Source organism: Falco peregrinus, chromosome 15 (assembly GCF_023634155.1).
Source record: "Falco peregrinus isolate bFalPer1 chromosome 15, bFalPer1.pri, whole genome shotgun sequence".
NCBI classification, from domain to species: Eukaryota; Metazoa; Chordata; class Aves; order Falconiformes; family Falconidae; genus Falco; species Falco peregrinus.
The window spans coordinates 7,636,041-7,660,716 of NC_073735.1; the positions used below are offsets into that span (position 1 = coordinate 7,636,041).

At 47.8% G+C, this 24,676-nt stretch overlaps 1 protein-coding gene across 10 annotated transcripts in view; it reads left to right on the forward strand.

The window, feature by feature from the left end:
* The window catches only part of CADM1 (cell adhesion molecule 1), a 170,357-nt gene that overhangs the window by 26,556 nt on the left and 119,125 nt on the right, over window positions 1-24,676 (forward strand). The window contains exon 1 of one of the 10 annotated variants that reach the window (XM_055819274.1): window positions 23,271-23,289. The exons of the other annotated variants lie outside the window; for them this stretch is intronic. Coding sequence (XP_055675249.1) covers window positions 23,286-23,289 — 4 coding nt within the window. The 5' untranslated portion in view covers window positions 23,271-23,285. Of the gene's footprint in view, window positions 1-23,270; window positions 23,290-24,676 lie in introns of those variants that run through there. 10 annotated transcript variants of the gene reach the window in all.

The following is a 24,676-nucleotide window of genomic DNA, read 5'->3' on the forward strand; positions in this document are numbered from 1 at the left end:
TGGACCATTTGCCACCCTCGAGAAGAAAAAGAAAAAAAAATGTATCTCCGGTTAAATTTCATACTAAAAGCAATCTTTTAATAGACCTCCTCCTTAAAAGCCCAGGTATTGTAATGGCACTGGCGTCACCATAAATCAAACAGCTTATTGCTCTGTAACCACAGTGTCTGACTCGGGGCTGGTGAGTTTTTATCCACTTTTATCTTGGTGAGCAGTTCTGACACTGCTCATCCAACTTGCTTTTTTTATTGTGTGGGGGTTTTTTTGTTTGTTTGTTTGTTTGTTTTGAGTAAAGCATGTTGTCTATTGAAAATAGTTTTTACACCATCAGTGTACGGGTTTGGCAGCAATCCCACCCTTATGCTCGTGCTTGGTGTCGGCACCACAGGACCCAGGGAGGCTGTGCTGATCCTCTGCTAAATAACGAGGGATGCGCTTGCAGCCCTGGTCCCGGTGTCCTCGGCACCCTGTGCAGCAGCAGCAGTGGCGCCGTGACCAGCGTGGTGCGCTCCACAGCGTGGCCCGGGTGCGTTGTCACTGTCCCTGTGCCCGCACCGTGCTTCCCCTGCCCTGGCCGTGCCTGTGGCCGCGCTGGGGGCTGGCGGATTGATGGCCATTTTGTTACGGGCCAGGTGTCGGAGCACAGAAATAAGCTTTCAGATCTAAGGTCTTGCTGCGACAGCTAGTGTGCTAAAAGACATTTGCTTGGCAATCAAAGGCATTAATAGTGTTTTTTGTTGACCACCTGTTCAGGGGGAGGTTTTTAATTACCTTTTTGGTCGCTGGCCAGTGTGATAATGCCTGTACATGTTTCTTTTCCTCTGTTTGGTTCCCCCAGCTTGAACACAAAGCGAGCATTAAATTGCCTTTTCAGAAGTGTTGCAGCCTTTGGAAGGGGGTAGCATGCTTTCCCCGTATCTCAGTTGTATCTCACAGTGAGGGGTGCCAGGAAGCTGAATTTCAAGGGAGAAAGCTCAGAAAAGACTCTGGGAGCAGTTGGTGGCCTTGGCACTGCTGGCAGTATTCAGAATGTCTGCAGGCTGGAGGGTGGCTTGGGAGAGGTGCTCCCCTGCCACTGGTCGGGACTGGAGGGAGAAAGGGCTGCTGGTGCCTGCTGCAATTTTTGGACACACTTTTCTAATCTGAAAGCTGGGAAATGCGGAGCCCGACACCTGAAGTGTGTTTATTCCAGTGTGGACTATCAACCCGCAGATTCCTGCGAGGAGACCTCTGTCCCTGGAGCTAATGGAGAAGCCTGGTGGTAAGCTGTTATTTTCGGTGTGAGGCAGCCAACAGCTGAGGGATGAAATGTGCACTGCTGAGAGGGTTTATAGAGATTTGTTGACAGCAGCAGAGGATTGCGGCGTTCCGGACTTGCTCTCAACAGCACTCACTCTGCTTAGAGATTTTTTTTTTTTTTTTTTTTCCATGCTCTTACCCCAGGCTCTCTCGTTTCTTATTCCATTGACTTCTGGGTATCCACCAGCTTGTGTAGGCTCCCGTTCCTCTGCCCCCTGGTCCGGCAGTCGCACGTATGGCTCCTCGTGTGCGCCTTTAGGAAGATCTGCACCCAGCCTGCGCAGCCGTGGGGCTGGAGGTGGGTGGGTGGGAGCTGTGTGGGAAGGGGCTGGGCACCGGTGCGGAGCCTTCAGCTGCTTCGCTTGCCAAAGCTGCTGCGTCTCTCCTGAGCGTGTGCCCTCAGGCTGGACCTGGTCTGCCTCGCAGAAGGTTTTCACCTCCAAAACTAGAGGTAAATGGCAGTCGCAAAGGTGACAAACTCTCTGCTCCAACCCCTCCTCTCCCCCCAGCTTCGTTGTTGAGTACATTTGCTCGAGATGCTTAGGGCTGGAGCCGATGGCAAAAATCCGCCAGCAAGGATGTGATGGCTGCTGCTCTCTGGCTCCAAAGGGAAGGCAAAAGGAGTTTGCCGGAGATCCCATTCTCACCCACGTGCATGGGTTCCCCTTCTCTTGACTCCTTTCTGCCTTAGGAAGAAGAAACCAGCTCCCCCAGCTCAGCCAGCCAAGCCCCCGGAGCTGCAGCCGGTCGGCTGTGCTGTCTGGTCTTGGCTGCATTTTCAGGGAGTCGGTCTGGGCGCTGTTAGTAGAGGTTTGTTTTCCTGCGTGAGAGTGGTAGTCTTTAAAATGGGGGTGTTCAAGGGGAAGTAGCAAGGTAAGGGGATACAGCTAGGGCTGATGAGCTGGAGTAGAGTACAGCGAGTTGGCGGGGGCTGGAGCTGCTGCAGCCACTGCTAAAGACTTCTTTGATGTGGAAAGAGGATAACTGACCTTCCTCTGAGGGCTGTTAAGGATTAATGTTTGCACAGGGCTTTGAGTATGTCAAGCTTTATGTAAATATCACTTACGACTTTTTTATTAATTCCCTCCCCCCTCAAGTAAATAACCTACACCATGCATGCCTGATGCTTGCTGCAAGCTGGTGCAGGGGAAGGCAGCGAGGCAGGGTGTCGGGGTGGTGCAGGAGGGTGCCACCTCCCAGGGTGTTTTGCTGCCTGCAGCCGCTGCACTGGGAGCCCGGGCAGAGGGGCTGCCTTGCCTGCCCACCGCTGCCCTCCTCCCGCTCCCTCCTCCAGACTCTGCGACTCCCTGCTTGTCCTCGGCTTCTGCAAGTGCGCAGGGAAGGAGGTTTGTGAGCCAGGTCATTGGGGATGAACCATGGGATAGGAATGCAGCCCCCTGGCAGGAGGCATTCAGATACTTGGGCTGTAGCCCCTCGGGGCAGGATGCCCTGCAAGTTCTGTTGTGACTCTGCAGAAATGGGTGCGTTCCTCTGAAATGCCAGTTCTGGCTTCAAATCTACTGCTGCTTCGTGCCATGTAGTATTTGTAGTACAGAAGAAGAGCTGGATTAGTCCATGTCGTTTTGGACTCTTAAGTTCCCTTAACTTATGATTTGGTTTACTCTTGACATGGGACGCTTATAGAGGAAGGATTAATCCATGGGTTTTAGCGCCTCTGCCCTTGTGCTGGTACGTGTATACCAACAGGCAGAAGCATCGTTAGAAGAAAGATGCGGGAAGGGTTAGGTGTGTGCAAGGCTGTGTTAGGCATTTTCCCGCTGAGTTCGGGAAGGCATTTCCAAACCTTCGTGTTGTGCCTGAAACTATGGAGGGTGGGAATTGACTCTTTGCCAGTTAGTTACTTAAACTTAAGAGATCTGTGCGTTCAAATTACTTATCTGGAGTGCTGGCAGGATAATAAATTCAAGGGACTGTTCTAACTGTTGTCAGTCTCAAATGTAATCCTATTAAAATAATTGAGTATTTCCAGGGTAAAGAATTCCCTCATCCCCTGTCCCCAGCACGCAGAGGGAAACATGAAAGGCAGCGCGGAGTGTCCTCGGCGCATCATTGAGCAGACCCGGCCGCTGCTGCGGGATTCAGGCAGCCGGGACTTGGCCAGCTGCAGCACGTCGGAGAGCTGGGAAGGTTGTAACGGAGGGTTGGTCCGCAGTGGTCCCCATGTCCACTTTGTGCCTTTCTTGTGGAGGCCAGTGGTTTTTGTCCTTGCTCCCTGTCTGAATTGGGCTAGTGCACCTTGATTACCATGGGAGGTTGCTCGTACCCTCTGGGATCTGTGCCTGGAATGCAAGGGATACCAGGCTGAAGGGGACCTGCTCTGCTCTACCCAGGGTGTCCGGTGACACTCCCAGGTGCAACCTTGTGCATTTAAGGCAGATAGGAGACTGCTGAGCCCATAGCAAATGTCTTTTTTTTTTTTTTTTTTTTTTTCCTTCTGTTTTCTTTTTTTTTTTCTGGTTTTTTTTCTGGGTTTTTTTTTTTTTTTTTCTTCTTTTCTTTGGATCCTCACAGGCATTTTTATTTTGGAATAGCAATCCCCACTGGCGGTGGTTTTTCCCCCAGTTTAAGACAAAGATCAGTTCTCTGGTTTGAGTTGTTTCAGCAGAGATGGGGCAACAGTCTCCTGGTGGTGGTGCTGCCAGTGAAGCCCCCAGGACATCAAAACGCAGCCTCTGCTACTTTTTGAGAGAAGACAGTTTCTCCAGTTTGCCTTTTGATAAACTTCAAGTGCAGGCGTGACCTGAATTTACAACACAGAGGAAGAAAACAAGAGGAAAAATATCTCTCAAAGCTTTTAAGGTGTCTTTGACAGCAGTAAACTAGAGAAGAGAAGCACAAGTTCTTCCCTCTCCCCTTTGCTTTTGTAGGTCACTTCAGGGGAAATCTGAGCAAATCGGGCAACTTCAAAACCAGCCTCCAGCCCGACCGCTTCCACCCGCTAACCAAAAAAATCTCCTGCTGCGCAACCCACAAACCTCAAATTCTCTTTGGCAAGCTCATGTGAAAACCATCTTTGAATAACTCGCCGCAAAGAGGACATGAAGTTCCCTTGATTTGGGAAAGTAAACAGGTTTATTTCTGTGTGCAGAAGCTTTTACGTGGTGCAGCGCCCTGGCGAAGGCAGCTGACCTGTATCTTTCCCTGCTTGGGTTTACCCTTGGACCCAGTGATCTTGAAGGACAAGGTCACTTGGCAGGGGAGGAAGGGTGGGCTGTGTGGGTGGCTCCCGTTACCCCTACCCTTGTGCCCATAAGTTGCGATATCGTTCACACCAGTTTTGTTCTGCAGAGCGCAGTCGATAACACGCGCCCACCTCGCTTGGAAGCTCGCACGTGCTCCATTCCACCGGTGAGCTTGGGTTACCTTGAATTGAATTGGTTTATGGCTTGCTGTTCTCGGTAAAGCAGGAGAAGAAACGGTCACATAACTCAGTGGGGCTTGCCCTTGGAGTGATTTAGTTAGGCTGGATGGTGGCCGAGGAGCCGTATTGATTTGGAGCTCCCGCTGGAGCTGAATTCGGAAAGCGCTGCGGCACCTGCAAGACGTTCGCCTGAATAGAGGCACTGAGAAAAGCATTTCAGCTATTGGCATCGCTCCTAATGCGTTTTGTGTGTGTCTATACCACAGGGAGTAATGTGTGGTTATTGTTGAAGTATTATCTACATGGGTTTTCAGAAGATGAAGAAAAGGCACTTTGCTGCAATAACTGTTGTGGACATGCTATTGTGATAATGCTTTGGTGGTGTTATGTGGAGATGTGGCTCAGTATATTTCCCCCTCGCTGTATACGTTTTTAACAACAGCCCAGCAGATATATCTGATAAGTGATGCTTTGAAGGCTGCTTTCAGGTGTCCAGTAATTTTGGCTTGAAATGTTTATTTGCTTGGATCGTTATTTTAGTTTAATCTATTTGGATCTAGACGGTAATGCCTATCAGCTGTTCTAGTAGCTGCCCCATGTATTAAGCATGAAATAGTGTTGGTCATAGGAAGACGAAGAAATAAATGAACCTCTCCAAATTGCTTTAAATCTGTATGTTTGTTGAGGTGAACTTGTGGGAGCAGATTTTATTTTGTCGTGGCTTTGCCAGCGTACGTTTCAGTCTGCTGGAAATAGCTCTAAATGACCATCTTGTCGTAGCTACCCTGTTTGTCATAGGAGGTGGTACCCTTTGTGCGCGATAACTTTGCAGGAAGGTTTTGTAATGATCCTCTGTAACAGCACAAATCCCGTGGCTTTTTCTCAAAGCCATTTTAAATGCAGCTCAAAAACTCCTTTAATGGGGAGGGGGGGCTTTGTGTGGTGAGTAGCCAGCCACCGTTGGCCTCCGGGTGGGTGATGCACGGTGCGGAAAAACCCGAAGGTAAAAATAGGGAATGGGCGCTGCATCTCAACCTTTCTGTCTCGTTTGCTCAGCTTCCCATGTCTTTTGTCCTTACAAAGCAAAATGGAGTTTATTGTCTAATCACCAAAGTTGCAGAGTAAGTACTTGTGTCCAGAGTGATAGTTGTCAGTGCCAAGAAATAGAATTGAGCAAAATTAAACCCAAACCTGATTAGTGACCTACTTATGGGATGCAGAAGGTGCTGGGATTCTAGCTTAAGCAAATTCCAATACCCTAGTTAATTGTTTTTTCCCTTGATTAATAATGTGTAACTGAAATATCAGTCAGGATTTTTAAAACAAGGAGGCAACTTTAAAACGTTAGATGTATTTTGCCTTGGGAGAACTTAATTAGCTGTCAACAGCACAACACATGAATGGTGACTTTTGAATGAAATTATGAAATCTCTGCTCCTGAGGCATTTTTCTCCCTCCTTGCATGGCAGAGGGAAAAACGACAGATTTGTTTAGATAGAAGCTAAGTAATTTTTGGAAAACGCTTTTGCCTGTGCAGTTTTCTTGTGTTAATTACAGAAGCGTATAACCCTTTGGTTCTTACTTGGAAGTGAGTGCCTAACACCACGGGGGGATCCAAGCAGGTTGGAAGCGCGCTCGCAGGCGCATCGGAGACCGTGGTCTTGTGGTTCTCTGTTTAATGGGCTAATTTCTTAAGTGATTGAACTTCTATCATTCTACTGGATAGCATGGTCATTTCCGTACTTTACAAATGCAATAAATAAAACACAGCCATCAAATCACTTCAGTGGTACTAATTTAGAGCTCCTTGCCTTTGCTGACACATGATGGAAGTGTGGCATGGTTATCGGGGAAATTGATGCATTGGTTGAGCGCAGCGGAGAGCGCTGAGGACACAACAGTGAAGCGAAGGAGAGCAAGGCAGTTTGAAGTATGAAAATATCTTAATGTTTTGATGGCTTTGCAGTGATGTGAGTTGGTGAGAGTGTGTGCCAGTATAAACAGCTTTGCTGGAGCGTTAATGTTGGGTGAAACAGGCAAGTTATATTTAAGGTTGTCTCATGACAGAATTCAGTGTATTATCCAAATGAAGCCTTTAAACCTGGGTTTCCAAGACCAGCTTGTTGCCATTAGATCTGATGACATTCTTACATGTTTGGTTGGTGCCGCCGCCCCTGCCCCCCCCCCCCCCCCCCCCCCCCCCCGCAGCCTTCTCGTATATAACCTTAAAAAACAAATCAAACCAAACCCAAACAAGAAACCTCATTGTTAAAATGGGGATTGCTGCGTCTCCTTGGGAAATGTGGCGTACACCTGCCTTGATAATCAGACCTCCAGTTATGCCTTAATTTGAGGCAAGGTTTTTCCCAGGAGCCTGGAATGAGGAAAGGTAGATGAGGAGATAGAGGTAGATACAACAGGTAGATGAAGATACAGAAGACATCTACTAAGAGAACAGTCAGATGATTTGTGTAACTCTCTTGTAAGTGCTCTGTTAAGCTTGGGCTTCGTAAAGGCTCAAGGTGACTTGGCAGTCTGTTGTGGCTTTTTTTTTTTTTAAGTTCAGGAATATGCCTTGAGGTGTGTTCTGCTGGTCAGGCACCCTGAGACGTTCCGCACGCGGTGTTCTCAGTGTGTATGAAATATTTTCTGTCACGGCGACGTCTTCAGGTTTTGCTTGGCACTGCTGCAATCCATCCATTTGCAGCGATGCATATGTTTTGCGCAACGGCTCTAGTTTCTCTAATCATTCTCGTGGAAGCGTGGCTCTGTCAGGTGGTGAGTGATGTGCGGGGAAGGCTGGCGAGACGGGGGAGCCAGCACAGCGTGAGCTGGAAACGCTCCCGGTCTGCCGCCGCGATGGTGCTCAGCCCATAGCATCGTGCGCCCTGACAGATGAAGCCAGTGCCGCGAACGGCACCGATAAAACCAAATTCTGGCTCGACTGAGTGGCTACAGGAAACGGCCTGGACCAGCTGAGGCTGTCACTGGATTTTTGCCCCAGGTGGGTGTTAACTGGATGACAGGCAGTCACAGGAGCTGGTGGCTCTGCAGGTAGCTGGTGTTTCACCATAACTCCTATTCTTAAAGCTTCAGCTTCTTAAATCATTTGAATATACCTGAGCCTGCGATTCCGAAAGGGGGTGAGGGGAATAGGTAGAGCAGTACCCTGATGTTATGATCCTTGGGAAAAATCTTGAGAAGTGCCTGACCAAGTCTTGAAGAAGACATTGTTTGTATTGGAGTGACAATGAAAGTGGTGCCGAAGGGTGCGAACGGCCATGGGTTGTGACATAGTTGCCAGATAAAACATCAACAGGCTTTAGAAAACCTAAACGAAATTGACGTACCTGGTATCTCTCTGGCCCAGCAGCAGCTCAAGTGGCTTCGGTGGGACAGGGATCCACCAAAAGGTCTATTTGCCGGTTTGCTGCTCTAGTATCTATGCCATTTTTTTTTTTTGAATCTGTAAAAAGTGATTGCATCTTGGATAGGATTTGTAAAAACACATTTTTGAATGACTACCAAAGTCTTAACATACATGTTGGTCCTCCCTGTGACTTGTTCCAGAGACTGGTTATTTGACTGTGAGGATATGAAACTGCACTTCCTGAATATAAGATTTTTAAATTCTTTTTTTTTTAAAAAAAAAAAAACAAGAAGCAAACGCTTTAATTATGAGCTTATGGGTATTGTGCAAAGCTGGTGTTTAATGCCCAGCGAAGGCCTTGCTCAAGGCAGCAGCTGCGCAGGGCAGCCGGCCCTCAGCGGAGCCGCTCTGGCAGCGGGTGCTCATGGTCCTGTGGACCTGGGTACGAGCAGCGCCAGGTGGGTGGGGTTTGGGTTTTTTGTTAAAATTTGGGTTGACTCGAAAGCGAGAAGGCTGCAGTAGCAGTACTTCTCGTTGGGATGGGATCGGGGGACTGCAGGGAGGAATGGCTCCGGCAGGGCGGGCTGGCCTGGCCGTGGCTGTGACCTGAGGTTTCCGAGTGGGTGCTGGGGGTCCTCGCTTGTGGCTCTGTGTTTTGCGGGAACAGGCGGCTATCTCCGTTTCGGTGTGGTACAGTCTGCCAACCCAGCCGTTCCTGGGAGCATCACACAGTGATGGGGCAGCTTCGTTTGTAGCAAGGCTTAATCAGTGTGGTGTGTCTTGTGCCGTCTGTGCCACGCCGTCGTTTCACCTGAGTGTACCAACACCTTGGGACACCCTGTCCCTTCTCCTGTGGCCGAAGCCCTCCTGTGCATCCGTGGGGACACACATGTGCTAAACCTGTTTGAAATGGGGACGTGTGAGAGAAACCAAAGGATTGTCCCGGTGATGTATGATATTGGGTTGCTTTTTCAGTCAGATCTAACCTTGAGCTTCCCTGTCACGAGTCACTGTCGACCTTCTGATTGAGATTCCCTGCTCTCCAAGGCGACGCGGAGAGAAATGGTGAGGTGCTCCCCACATATCTGTGGCAACTTGTGACAAACAATTTCAAATTTGGCAGATGCAACGAAATTGTTAGCTGTATCCTGACACTACTTCTGGGGCTCAGGAATGTGTTTTTGTAGCAGATGGAGCTATTAGTTAGCTGTGCTATCTTGAAGAATTGCTTTCCCAGGTAATCAGCTCTGCTCATTTAGGATGTCGTTTCCCCACCTCGATATGTCAGCCGAGGAAGCAGGAATGATTAATCACTGCGGCTTGGACACCGCACAAGAATAACTGCGTGGAGGGAATCGTTCTGCGGAGCACCAATGCCACAGGGAGTTTAAAGTGCTCTGATGCAAAGCAAACAAGATGGAAAAGATGACCGTGATGCTTCCTGATGGCTGTGTGTCAGCACAGAGAGTTTCTGTGGCAACCTGAAGATTTGCAATTCATGGGAAGCCTGGAGTGAGACAAAACTTTTAAGCCCCGGCTGTTGCTGCTGTGGAAGGGTTAGCACCAACACCTGGCAGCCTCCTTCCGCTGCTTGCTTTTCATGCTTGGCAGGATAAATCATATGAGAGTAACACGCACAGTAAACCCTGCCTAAAATACGTACGCCTTCCACGTTTCCAATAAATTTGTGCTGGAGAAGTTAAAGGTTTATGAAAGGTATGTTAAAAATTCCCTGTTGATCCTGGCTGCAGACTTTTTCTCTAAAAGGCTGGGGTTTGGTGGACAGGGTGACAGAAATACTGTTAAAGAAGCATGTTTTTATTCCTCTTGGGTCAAAGACAGAAAATGAGATTTTGTTTTTTTCAATTACTAATATTCTTAAGTTGCCAACAAGGAAGGTTAATCCTTTTTTTTTCTTTTTTTTTTTTTTTTTTTTCCTTCTCCTCTGGCACATCTCAGGCTTAAGTCTTCTGATGACTGCCTCTCTTTTCATCACCCTTTTGAAAGTAATTTGGAATATTTTGCAAGACTTATGTTGCCATGTACCATACAAACATAAGGTGCAAAATAGGAGAAGCCTGGGATTTGTGATATGAAAGGGTATCGACTTTAGCTCTGAAGTACGGCCAAGTAATTCAAACTTGTTAGGCAGCCTCATCTTATGAGGAACATGCAGGATTTTCAGCCTCATCCCTTCTTCTAAGAGCCTTGTACTGCTTGCTTCCCCCTTTGGGCTGTGCAGTTCTTGGCGTTGTGCTGTGTAGGACTTTCAGCCACGGGTGGGGAGTCTCCAGAGCTTGGACATCTGATATTGAAGGAGGAAGCCGAAGGGACTTGTGGTGCACAAGAGGCTCATGCGTGAGAAAATAACTGCAAAGGGGTTTTTGTGTTCTGCTGGAGCAAATTAGAGCAGCTTCAAGTAGGTGGGAACCAGTAAGCCAGAGCTGTAGTAGCTGGTAATGGAAAGCCCAGCTTTGCAACTCAAGACACGGATGTTATTAGCAGGGCTGCTTTTTTTCGACCGTTAGGGCTAATCTTTGTTTCAGATGGGGTTGTACAGCAACTAGAGAGCTTTGAATATAAAAAATTATAGCAGCATTAAACCTTATGTCATGAATTTTATGGTAGATCATGGAATCACAGAATCAGTTGGGTTGGAGAAGACCTTTAAGATCATGGAGTCCAACCATTAACCCAGCGCTGCCAAGTCCACCAAATAGTCCTACAGGACTGTATCGTCAAAGCTCATCAGTGGTGTTTTGTGTAAGTGAGCGTACAGCGTATCGGCCAAGATACCTCTGCTACACCATCGCTTTTGGTCAAAACTGTGCTGGAAAGTCACCTCACAGCAGGTGCTTCCCAACTTCATCTCAAAATCACTGCAGTGTGGGAAGAAACTCGTGTGCCTTGGCCATTTCTGCAGTCTCTGCGCCTTGTCCCAGGTGCTTCCAAAGCCAAACATAAGGTCGTGCGTACCTTCATACCTCTGACGTAGCCATGTCTTTCCGTATGTATGTAAAACCAGCTGGAGTGGGAAGCGGCACCGTTGCCCCGGTGGGTTGTCTCCTAGAGCGTGTGCTGGCCTCGTCAGGGAATTAAAAGGTGTGATTGGCAGGGTGGTGAGGATATTTACCTTTGAGTCTGTTTGTGAACTTGTCTTCTCCTTACCTACCTTCCTTATGTCTGTTCTTGAAAATGTTTTTGTTTATTTTCAAAGCATTTCATGCCTGTGGCAAAATTTTGAAGTTAATTGACTGGATGCATACGGCAAGGAAGGCAAAGCACATTATGAGAGGATACTGTAGGTAGAGACTGAGAGAATAACCTTGGGGCATCTGCCTGTGAGCAGGCATGTAAAAATATTAGGTTTTGAACTTTTACACTTCAAATGGTTTGTGTATAAAAAAAAAAAAAAATAATATTTTTTTTTACCTATCAGATTTGATCCTTTTGAGTCACAAGACCTTTTTTGTGGTTGGCAGGACTGTGGTAACATATTTCTTTTTAAGCGATCTCTGAAATTGTAGAGTACTTTGGTATGAAAGTGCTTGATGGAAAGCTGTACAATTTGTTCAGGCGGTAGCACAGAATGAGGGTTTTTTTCAGTGGAAACCGAATTGGCTTTTTGAAGCTGTCCTCTTCATGTTTCAGAGGCAGTTCGGCATGCGAGGGCGCGCGGGGATGGCGGCACAGCTGCCGTTTGCTCTCCCCAGCGAGTGTCTGCACGCTCGGAGTATGTGCTTTCGGTACAATTTGAGGCAGCAGACTTGTTTCTTGGAACGGGAGAGTCTGTCCTAAAATACAAAATAAAAAAAAACAGGGATGTGAGCCTCGTTGTTGAAAATGTTTCCATGTCAGCTTTAATAATCTGTCTGTGCCCCCCCATCTGCTGTCATAGAGACGGACAAGTTTCTTGGCTACTGGCTCCCTACTTGTTTTGACTGAGTAGGAGCATCCTGACACACGGCACCGTAGCAGGCTGCAGCCGAGTCAGAAATGGTTGAACTAGTTGGATCATCACTTCCTACGCACGCACTGAGAAATTGTCCCCAGAATCCAAATGAAGGGAACTTCTACCAGCGGGGGAAGAGCTTTGAAGGCTGTTAGGCAAATATATAAATAAATAATAATAATAGTTTAAAAAAAAAAAAAAAAAAAAAAAGGCTTGCTGCCCATTCTTTCTAAATGCCAGGGAAGTGAGCCCCCCAGCCAGGCGGGCGCCCGGTGGAGGTGAGCTTGCGAACCTGCCGCGGGCTGCAGGGCTCGTGCTCCCTGAGCGCTGAAGGTGACTTTGACGACCACGCGTTTCTGGCTGTGACTCCAGCGTTGTCTTGAAACAGGTAGTGAAATGCTGCTCTAACATCAGCCTGCCAACAGGCAAGCAGCGTTCTTCATGACGATTAATGATTTCAGTGTAAATAACTCAGCGCTAAGAAACACAGCATTAAGAGAAGTAGAACGCTTCTGGCATATATCATAAATCGAGAGGGACTGGACCACTTCTGTGAGACGCCTGCGTTTCGGTCTTGAGGCAGTGTTCCCTGGGAAATAGTAATGTATGCTGAAAGATTTTTTTTTTTATTATTTTTTTTTTTCTTTTTCCCCCAGTCCCCTTCCCGCCCATAGTCTCGAGTCTGCTTTGACCCTAATAAGGTAAATGGACAAGGAGAAAAGGGCGCAGGGATGTGTCATCTGAAAAATCAAATGTTTTGAAATGGCTGATGCTCTGTAGAAGCACAGTAGTCTTTCTGGTAGGAAGCTGTAAACAAAACAGATTGGATCAATTATCTCTTTCTTTGCAGAAGCCATTGCAATTAGTGAGCATCTGAAGTGCAAAACATGTTTCCCAGGTGGCGTCAGAGGGAAATGCTGGGCAACCCGGGCCACGCGCTGGCACTGCCCATGGGCAGGATGGGCAGGATGCTGGCCCAGGCGCCTCCTCCCCAGCGAAGCAAGAGGCAGGCGTGCTCACCGTTTGCCGTGCAGCTCTGGGACTCCTTCTATATGTAATAGCAGCGTGCCAGCACTACGCTGCCCGCTCAGGATGTGTGGACGGAAAACAAGGTGGGTTTTTGTGTGTACAGGAATCTGCAGGCTCCCCTCGGTGACGGAGGTCCCATCCTTGATGCGTTTGTGCAGGGTTTGCCAGGCTCTCGTGGTTAAAGCCAAGCACATGGCAAAATGTTTTGCTCAGTCTAGAAATTAATGAGGTGCCATGTTGGGAATAGAGTTATGCTCACAGACTGGAGTTCATGGTGAAGCGTACCTTTAATGTGAAGTGACACTTGTCAAAATAAATGAGCAAGATTTTTATTGCATGTTCACTCGCTTGTAAAATTTGCTAGTCTGCAGTGGCTCTTAATCATTGATGTGAATTAGCCAGGTTCTCCTGTAGTTTAATTACTAGTATGTCATGTTTAAATTCTCCCTTGATGAACTAATGGTTAGATTATATGCACAGTTTCATAATAGGTAACGGGCAAAATACAAACACATGAGGTGAGTGTAGATGGTGTAAAATGCTTAATCCGCAGAAGACTGGTGCGGTTGCTGTTAGGAGCAGAAGGTTGGGTGGGAGCTCTGGGTCACCACGGCTAGTCCTGCCAACTGTCCGTGTCATATTTAGGGCAGGGATCAATCCTAGTCCGGGACACGCGTTGCTCTTCTCTGGGAATTGCATGTTGGTATGGCAGAAGGGATGGATTGTGCTGGTGCTGCCGCGGGCAGCGTGCCTTCAGGTCACCTCTGTTCTCCAGTAACATTCGTCACTGGCTTTAGACCCTTCTTTCTGTTGACTTCATGCTGCTTCGTGGTGGTGTTTGATGGTGTTCATTCCATATTCTTAGCCAGCTTCATAGCAAGGTTTAATTATTTTGCTCAGCAGAAGCAGGAATGCTTTGTGTTGTTTCATACATCCTTGTTCCTGGGGATTAATGAGGAAATAGGCAGAGCATTGACCAAAGATGCAGACTTTGAAGAAGATATTTTTTTTTTTCTTTCTGTGCTATTACTTACAGCTTTTCAATAACTGAGAGCACTTCCCAGCTCTGTCACGCCACAGAGATGTCGCGTGCTAATTGTTTGACTGGGTTCTCAGAAGATGACTGAGCTACCGTATTGAAGCAGAATGGCAGGTGGAGCAATAGACAGCATGAAACTGAAATTCGCTGTGAGAGATGTACTCCTACAGATTGCCTGAAATGCAGCAGTGGCTTCTCTTCTTGCCGTAGCAGGGCTGGGCACGCAGCAAATGCTGCGGAGCTGGTCTCTTGTGGAAGTGCAGCCAGAGTGAGGTTTGCAGGCAGCTGCTAACTCGCCCTCCTGATAGCAGTAATGGCACCTCCCTTGTCTTGACCTCTTGCTCAAAATGAAATTCTTAATTACTAAGGAACCTGGTGACTGAGTCATACTGCATGTTGTCAAGGAGACAAATAAAGCCTGTTGAACTCACAGAAATTGTCTTGGAGAAACTGGCATGTTTCCTCTTAATTCTAGAAGCACGTTGAGGCAGTGAAGTTTTCTAGATGCTAGGTGCAGCTGTTGCCTTTGCAATACAGATTTCAAAATTACATACCTGAATACAAAAAGGCAAACTCATTCTCCCACCTCTTATCTGTGCTCCTAGGAAATTCTCTGTTTACCTTGATAATGCAGTTTTCTAAGTAGCCACACTTGTTAATGACTAGGTAAGATGAGACAAGATGTGCAGAGGTTGTAATTGGAAAGGAAATAACATTTAAGAAGTGAGAAATTGAAGATGCTTTCCATATGGAATAATATATAATCAGCCTTTTAAATCCAAGGTTCACCTAACTGCTGCTTTTTTTTTTTTTTTTTTTTTTTTTTTGAGGAGGAGGAGGGGAGGGATCATCTGCAAATTGCCAGCAGCTCTGCTGAGCAGGAGCTCTTGGTATAACTACAGAGGAAATTGCGCTTAACTTCCAGCATTTATTTACTGCTTTTACCTTTTCCTTTATGTTGTTTGTTTACCTGCAGCTGAGGGGATACAGGAAAATTAGGAAATGGTGGCGTGTGAGCTCTTGTGTGCCGCTTCCCCCTGCCGCAAGGAGGAGCAGAGCCCCGTGACTGCAGTGGTGCTCGCGGGAGTGGGGTGCCACGGTGGTCCCCAGCCAGGCGCAGCGAGGCTGCTGGCATGGGCGCTGTGGAAGACTTGCGGTCCTCCTGAGTGGTTTTTTTCTCGATCTCCTTGCCCGAATGGATCTAAGTGATTTCCATAACGTTGCCTTTGGAAATTCCGGCCCTTGAGCAACTCTTACCGCTCCTCAGTGGGAGAGGCCATGGTGTAAAAGCAGTTGATGGTAAAGCAGCCCCTGGCCCCGGCTGCCCTTTGCAGCAGGGTGCTGCTACCCTCGCTTTGCTCTTGGGAGAGTGCCACTTTCTTCTGTAGAAAATTGAAATTAAGGTCGTTAATTCCAGGGCCTTAAACCTCACACGCAGCCGTCGAAAGTAACGCGACTCCCAGGGTTTGGGCGCCTGTTGCCTGTGTCTCTGAGCAAAGGGCGGCCAAGCTGCTGGAGGGTTGGCCCTTCTGCTGCGGGCTGCGTGGGTGACATGGGAGGTGCCGTCCTAGGCAGGTACCTGCCTTCCTCACCTGGGGCTTGGAGGAGGGATCCAGATGCATGCCCATCGGCATGTCTGCTTAAACTAGAGGTGACAAATTATTGATAATTAGTGTGGCTTTTTGTTTTACCGTTGCAAAAAGTGAATTTATAAAAGCCAATTTATTTTTATCTGTGGCCTCAGGAACTCCGAAGCAGTTGTACTTATTCTTAATTGCTTGTTTTATGGGTGAAAATTAAGCTGTAATGTAAACGGCGGTGCGAGGAGGCTGGGGTAGAACCGCTGTGGTGTTCGAACAGCAAGGAGAAAAATGGGCACTGAGGATTGCCTAATACTTCACAAATTCCAATTTTTATTAAGTTTAACAATGCAACCATTTCCCACCATTCTATAACTAAATACAGTAATGAAATTTTATTTGAAGTCAAGAACATTATCCAGATACGACTTGATGTGTGTAAGATACTGCACATCAACGGAGTGGTACAGATTGTGTTAAATGGGCCTGAAATAATCTTCAGGAAAGAAAATCGTTTTCTATTCTTCTTGACACAAAGTGTTTGTCACAGATATGCATTCTTATCCACGTCTTGTTAGTGAAATCATTATACTTTTCATTACAACTTTTATGCAAATACGCTGGTTTTCCTTGATTAGGTTTACATGAATAAGCTGTAATTACAGGCTGAGGTGATATTAATGTGCAACAATTAAATGTGTAATTACTATGTGTAATTACGGCTTGAAAAATGTGTTGTCGCAGCCGGTGTGCCACGCTGCCGTAGGGGCTCGCGGTGCCGGGCAGGGCTGGGGCAGGAGAAGCTTCATGCTCGGAGACGCGGGGATGCTGCTGGCGGCGTGCGGGAGCCCTTGCGGAGCCGTCTTCACCGCTTAAAAGCCTTGTGCGACGTGGAGCGTTGCTGAAGAGGGTGGCTCCAGGCTACCTCTTCAGCCGCGGCGTGGGGTGTGCAGAGGCGCCTTAACTCCCTGGCTCCGAGGACGGCTGGGGTTGGTTGGTAGGGGTGTCTAGAGATGAGATCTGTTTTCCTTTTGGTATGTTTTTACTCCGATGCTGTGAGGATGATTTTGCTTTAGCTCCTTTCCATTGAAGTGGAGGCCAGGAAACAAGAATGCCTGGGGGGAACGTCTTGAAGAGGGCTACCATGAAGCAGATAAAACGGTAATACTCTTTCTGCTGGAAGCATACCAATGAGGGACTTGAGGAACCTCCTCAACTTAGGTTTTCCCTGTACTAAAGAAGGAACTGGGGAAGGATGCAGATCTAGCGGAGTTACACGAAACCCGCTGTCTGCGTAGCGGCGAGGACGCAGGCTCTGATGCCCACAGCATCCAGAAAACAAGATGGAGGAAAGAGGGAGGCCACAGAGTGCTCTTGTAGCATCCTGATGCTGCCTGGTGCGAAGGTGTGTAGGGGAGCGCCAGCGGAGCTGCTGGGTGGCTGGGCGGGGGGGGGGGGTGCCCCCTGGGCAGCCGGCGTTAGGACTGACCTCGGGGTGGTTTTGTTAACAGGGAAAGTGAGAAGCAACAGCACCCCCGTGGCTGTCTTCCCCAAAGTGTTAACAGGTTAGACCCTTCCCTTCAGTGCCTGGAACTCCACGCGTATTCAGCCTTCTCGTTATTAGAAGACTGAAAATATTGTGTGTGATTCAGTTTATGGGATGCACGCATGCCCTTCCTTACCATCCGCGTACCCTTAACGAACGGCAGCGTCTTCAGTTCTGGGGTACCCTTGGTTTGCTCTCCTAGCCAGATGATTTTTCAGTCTTCCTACTTGCATTCCTCCTCTTGTCCGCCACAACACAGGTAGCCTTTGAAGTATAAGGAAACTTTTTTTTTTTTTCCAGGGAACTTATTCTGTCTGCTTTAATTTCTGTTAATCTCTTTGTGCACACAGCTCATAACATTTAAGCAATGGGAATTTTTCCTCTGTGTGACGCATTCTGCTGCATTTTCAGTTGGTACTGCAGAAAGACTGAAAAAAAAAAAAAAACCCAAACCCAAACCAACCCCCCCCCAGAATAGGAGCTTAAAAGGGGAATCACTGACCTCAAGGTACCTGCCAAAATTGTCCTCTTGGTAAAAGGTCATCTGAGCTGTCCTAATGGATGTGGCTCTGAGATGTTTTCCGATACGGAGGATATCAGAGTCTTGCTCTGGGAGCGTGTTGAAGTGTTTGTTACTGTTTGTCAGAGTCCCCGTGGTGGGAGAAGGTTTTCAATGTCACCAGTCACAGAAACATGCTTTTAGAGGTGACTGTGAGCAATGAAAAGTTGTGTTGGCAAAGGCATGTATTTATACGTCTTTGCTTTTTCCACAATACCCGTATTCAAGAGTTGCCATAACTGTAATTCCTTTATTTTTGGTTTTGAGTGGATTTTTCCGTTGGCTGATAAGGTGGCGAGACCTCCTCTGGTGGCTCCTCATCGGCGGAGGGGGGCACAGCATCTCCTCATTGCCTTCCCGCTGATCTGCATCCCAGAGCTTGCATCATACTGGGATTCCAAATGCCAGAGCACAACTCGCTATCTGTAGCTTGAAGAATGAGTTATTGTGCCGGTAAGAATTGTTTGAAGAATTAAAAGTGACCCATTTCCTTCAGGCACAGAGAAGTTAATACTCCAGAGTGTTAACATCGTAGGAGTGATTTGAGAAGTATTATTCATCAAATCCCTATGCTAATATGTATGTAGGTATAAATAAAAAGGCCTCAAAGGTTGTTTCAGTATTTATTAACCTCTCCTCTTCTTCAGGGGCGTAACTTGGCTGCAGAGCTCGGTCGGGCTGTAAGTAGCTAGCTCTCTGCTTCCCCATCTGTGGAACGGGAGAAGCGGAGGAAGGGCCACAAAACCCTCTTGCCACCGTGGCCGCCGTTGCTCACCGTGCCCTTCTCTCATTAAAAGGTGTCCTGGCCTTCCCCAGTGCAGCTGGAGGAGTCCGCTTCCCGGGCTTTGGGGTTGTGAGGATCCATAGTCCCTGCTGCTTCACCGCGGGGAAGCTGTAGGCACCGTTCCTCCGGCGACAGCAGCGCGGTGCGCGCGGCCGGCCCTAGCTGAGGGGCTGCCCGCTTGGAGTGACCAACAGCGCCAGGTTTTGCACCTCCGAGGTGCAGCTCGGAGTTGGGGGCTGTGTTTGTTCCATTTTAATATTCATGGTGAAAGCATGGAATGAAGCTTGTCTGCCCAGGTTCTTGTATCTGAGTTGCTACACTTGTATTAATGTTACATTTCCCCCACTTTCTGTAGGTAAGTGAATACGTTCAGACACATAATTTAAACAACAATGTTCTGCATCGGGCAGCTACCGGGCGCGGACACTGGAAATTGTAAGCCAGTTGTCAGCCGAGAGATGCTTAGTTAGCAAGTCCAGGAAGGATGGACTGTGCCAGCCCCAGGGGTGCCAGGGAGATGTTGGGCACTTGAGCACCCACCTGCTGGACGGCAGGGGTGCCCCTGGCCCGGTGGGGCAGGCAGCAGCCTTTCCTCCCGCCTGCAAAGGGCTGATAACCTCACGTGGCCCACTGTCATGTAAAATAAGCAATTAAAAAAAAAAAAAAAAAAAAGGGAAAAAAAATGCTTCAGTAGTTTCAGGAGGCTTTCTGGAGTTCTCCTGCTTGGGTTAGGAAAGGAGGACTGGAAACGCTTCCTCTCCCAGCCCTGTGCTGCAGACCCGTACAGCCTTTCCCGTTCTGTGATTTTTATTTCTGATTTTCCCATAGTGTATTCAGGAGCGTTACTCTTCAAAGAGTGATTTTTAAATACTTGGTTTGGGAGCGTTCTCCAGTTTCAAGGTAGCAGGCAGGAAGTTGGTGGTTTTTTTTTTTTTGTGTGTTTTTTTCTTTTCTTTTTTTTTTTTTTTAAATAATGCTTAATCTAGAATTAAATTCAGAGGAGTGCCTGGAGAAAATAAGATCTCTCTGATCAGATTCTCCAAATACTTTTTGTCTTCTCTAATAAGGAAGAGAAGCTAGTAGAGGGATTTATATGCTGGAAGGGGAATTTTAATAGCAACAGATATGCAAAGAGGAAGGTATCTCAAGTGAATAAAGAATGCAGGCTGGTGAGCGGTGGATCATTTCTGTGCATGAAAAACGCAACTTTTTTGTGGCACAGACACAAAACCTGGCCTTCCCCAGCGAAGCTGGAGGAATCTGCTCCCCTGAGCTTTTGGGGTGGTGAGGGTTCATAGTCCGTGCCTGCTGGTGTGAGAGCCTCCCACCAGGAACAAACGGGATGAAGCAGTAGTGCCCAAACCTCTCTGCAGCAGCCTCTCCTCCGATGGCGCAGGCTGCGACTGGGTAAACAGATTTGTTTTGCATCTCCACTTCCAAGTACCAGACTCCTTTAATTACAGAGCCTCCATGACAGAGGAGAACATTTGAACTCCAGGAGTGTCCTGTGTTTGACATACTTCCCTAACTGCAGCTAGTCATTAGAGAGGCTGCTGCATTTTAATGGAGATGCAATCATGGTCGGCCATCTGAATGCAGAGCTGCTATCCTCCTTTTGCTGAGGCTCGGGCACACTACAGGAAATCTTGTACTGGGTGCCAGATGCCCTCAGTATCTTTTTTTTTTTTTTTTTTTTTTTTTTTTTGTCTGTTGAAACCTAGCTAAATAACACCGGGTTCTGTTGCGGGTGCATTTGAGGTCAGTGATTTGGTGGCGCTGTCGCTAATCCCGATTACGGCAGAAAGCTTTTCTCTGTTTTAACAAAAATGAAAATGTTAAAAACTTCAATTTACTGCCGTGCGCTGTGGCACACTCGTGGGCTGTGCTGGGCAGACTGGTCCAGAGTGCCAGGAGTGTTCCCGAAGGGAGCAGTACCCTCCCCAGCTGGGGAGCCCAGGAGCGCCGGTGCCCGGGTGCCCTTTTTCGGCCACCGCGTCCCCAAGGAGCCGGGGCGTGAGCCTCAGCGGGTGTTGGGCACCTGCCTTTCTCACAAGGAGCCAGACCTACAGAGAGTCTGCGAGGGAGAAGGGAGGAATGCGAATGGGAGCAAGATAAATTGCTGTTCCAAGTAGGACCCGTTTAGTCAAAAATACTTGTGTGATGTGTTAGAATCCCATTTCTGAGCTGTAACACCCTCTCCGTTGTATTCAAACACTGAGATAAATGCATCAATCTAAATTCATGATTTTGAATTTTTTTGTATAGTTGCTAATTATTGAACATAACTAGCTTATTCATAATTTCTCTTCTCCTTCTGCTTGATAGCCATAATCCTGTATTTGTGCGGCTGTCATTCCCATGGTAACAGACTAGTGTCTGAAGCAGAAGATTATTAAATACCGAAGAGTACATTAAAATAATGTTAAGGTTCTGACTTAGAGACTTTCACATGGGGGCAAACTTCAAAAAAAGAGAACATTTTTTACAAAAAGCAATTTACTTTGCCAGTAATGTTCTCTATTCCCACAGCTATTACTGAAGAGATTTCTTTGAGTAGCAGCCCCGCTCCCTCGCAACCCATCTCCTGCTTTGCAGAGAAATCCTAATCTTATGTTTATGTCGTCAGTCTGTTGCCATGGAAACTTTGTCACAAATGTATCATGACCTCACAACGGGATGGCAAAGGAGGAAGATGTAGGCTGAAAGGCGATGTTAGAAATGCTTATCAAAAGAAGGAAAACAACGCCGAGCCTTAGCAGATGTAGCACAACAGGGACGGGGAGAGGGGCTGTAGTGTGTTTATCCGACGGCTGGTGCATGGGTGTGCTTGCACATGCATGCACGTGAGCGTAGGACCACGCTTGCTTTGCCTCCTCATCTCGGGTTTGCAGAAACTTGATGAAACAGCTGGGTTAAAGCCTGAACTTTGTTGTTTACCCCGGCAGGTTCAGGGCAGCGTCAGGGCTCTGAGGCGGCAGCAGCACATCTGAAGGAGGAACGGATCCTTGCCTTCAGTTTGTGATTTGAATGGCAGGCCTGAGAGCTGGGTGGTCACGCCACCTCTTCAGTGTCAAACGTTTGTCCTTTTAGCTTCTGGAATCTTTTCTCTGCCATGTGTCATAGACGGATGAGGATAAAGCAGTAACTCCACGGTTTTGCTGCAGCACCATTACTCTGTAAAAGGCGACTTCACGGTGATCTGGAGGAATGGATTTCAAAATGACGTTTTTTTATGCGTTTAAGAAATCAGACTTTCATTAGTGAAAGCTGCAGCTAAAATTTCAAAGAGGATTAAGCAAGGATTAATAAAGGAAAGGTAGTGAAGAGGTTTGATTATCTGTCACAGGGATATCAGCTGACTAATGTCACGGCAATGAGATGAAATAGAAAATTTTTGCATAGCTGGGATACTGATCAGTAGATGTTGCAGCTTATGGTGATGATGCTGTTCGTTTGTTTGTGCTGACCAGACTGACACAATACATTCCCCAAGGCGAGGAATTTCCCCTGTAAGTGCTGGTGCCCTTCCCCGGGCCTGGGAGCTTTGGTGTAGGTGTTAACACCAGCTGCATCAGGACCGCTGCCTGCCCGGGCAGGCAGGCCGGTGTCTCCCTTTCGAGGACAAAAAGGTGGCATTTGGGGCTTTGGCCAACGGCTTGCCCGACGGTTTCAGAAGATGTGAAAGCATCTTCCAAGTGCTTTCCTCTGGCAGACAGTGGCAGAGGAGGCTGCCTGCTGCTGCTGGGCTGTGTTGCCTTCCCCTGGCCACTTCCTTGAAGTGAGCACGTCCCATGATGGCAGGAGCACAGACAAGGTCTTTGGATTTTGATGCATCTTTCCCTGTTCCCAATGCCATGCCTTAATCAAAAAGGAATTTGGTGTCTGTTGAGTAAGTGTGGCTAGCAGCCTTGAGGACGAGCCTCCAAAGGGAGGTTCTGGTTCCCGTGCCGGTGCTGTGCGTGTGCCGGAGGCTGACCAAGGCTCCGTGGGAAGGGCTGCGAGGGACCGAGGTGTGCTGCCATGGATCTGCTGGAGTGGAACTCGGAGCAGGTGCTTGTATTACACCGCCCCTGAGCTTGACCGTTGCCTAAACATCAAGCCCGCAGCAAGCCAAATGATAAAAATAGAGAACCGTGTATGGACAGGTGCTGCTGCTCGACTGTTATCTCCCTTTGCGGGTGCTTAAAGCAGTGAAGCCGCCTAGAAAAAGTGTGCCTGTCTGTGTATTTCATGTCTTTTTAATACAATCCTTTATAGTACTAATAAGATCTTTGTGCACCTTGAACTTCAGCGAGTGCTGGCGGCCGTAGCAATATACGAAGGGATGTGTGTGGCTCATGCGTGGCCAGCAGCCGTGGACAGGTTCTGCACACGCTCCATGCTGGTGCTGCAGGCGGGCGATGCCTTGGCTCGTGGCATGACCCCTCGAGGGGCTGGTAGGGGAGGCGGAAGGTGGGCAGGCGACGGTCCCTTCAGAGCCGGCCAGCCCAGCAGGGGCAGGGTGAGCTCGCCAGCAGACACCCTGCTGAGGACTTCTCCTGCGGTGTGCGGGGTGGCGCTCGCAAGGGCAGTGTCCCCTTGCTGGTTTACCCTGTTGGTTTTTTGCTGGGAATAAAACGAGGGGCTCCAGTGGTTTGTAGCGTGTATCTCAGCGTTCTCTTTCTCTCTTAAGCAGTTTCCCCGTCCTCTCGCCTCTGAAGAGCTTAAGCATCATTTTCCTCTTGCGGTTGGTAATACTAGAAGAGATGAGTAAGTACAGATTTCTGCGATCCATAAACCATAAAGAGTCCTGCCTGCAACTTAAGCCTTCGCTTCTTTATTTGCTTTGTTGTGGCTTTTCACATGTGTTAGGTTTTAACAAACAAGAGTTTTTCCTCTAGAGAGAGACTTAAAAAAGAGGCTATAAGGAAAAGTATTGTTATCAGTATCTTGTCTCCTGCTTAGCCTTAAGAAATCTGTGACTTCAAAAGAAAAACAGCAGTAGGTCTGCTAGGTTTTTTCCTGCTCCTCCTTTGTTCCATTTGCAATGTGTGCTGTCTAAGTTTGTTTTAGACTGCAGCCTACAGTGACTTCACAAGACAGCTTTGTAAAATTATAGCGCCGTAACGCTTTCTGCGAGGGATTTGGATGTTTCTTCCCGCGGCTGCCGAAGCGGGTTCCCGCGGTTTGAAAACTTCGCTCACTTGTTGCGGGGGTGTGCGTCCGCTTTGAGGAGCCTTCGCAGGTGCGTTGCAGCCGAGGGAAATGATGCAGTTAGTAGAAAAATATCCTTTGAAAGTAGGGCATCCTCGCTTCTGCCGCTGTTGTGTAACTGCAGCCTTCCCTCTCCCTTCCCAGCCAGCCCTCTGCCTGCTGGGGAATTTATGACTGAGTTCAGTGCGATTCTATATTTGGCTGATATATTGAAAAATACATTTGTTATCAATGACTTGCTTTAATATAAAAGGAAGTGGATCTTTGGGAAGAGGAGTGCTGGCATCACAAGTACCCTTTGTCTTTCCTCCTTTAGTCAGTTCTCTCCTACCCTCTATCTGTTTGAACCAGGCGTGTTGTTCAGGAAGATTAGGATTTGCAACTGTAAGCGTACCTCGGATTTCCACCTCCTGGGAGACAGCCGGAGGGCATGGGGTTGCAGTTACATAAAACATCGAGGTGTATTCCTTTTTGTGCTCAGCCCTTTTTTAATCTTGTCTTGAGCTTTTCCAATTGAAGATGGAAGGGGGGGAGAAATATGAACTGGGAAGCAATGATTTTTACTTTTAACTTTACTCTCTTTCTGCTTGTGTCCAAAAATGTGACAGTGCTTCAGAATGATGCAGTAACTGCCTTTTAAGGGTGCAATCCAAAGTCAGTGAAATTCACGGTTACAACCTCTGAATAGAAAATTTTTTCAGAAGTCGGTTTAGATCTGCAGCGCGTGGGTAAGGTGTTGCGACAAGCGGTTGCTGAACTCGAGGCACCAAAGCTGTAGAAGAGATGAGGCTGTTGGGGGCAATGGGCTGAGCGCAGCCACTGAAATCATGTCGCTGCTGTGGCAGCTGTGGGTTTAGCACCCATCAACAAATGATCTTCAGGTTATCTTCCCTGCCTCCCCTTTCAGTTTGGTAGTTTTGCCGGGGTGCTAACCCCCGGGCTC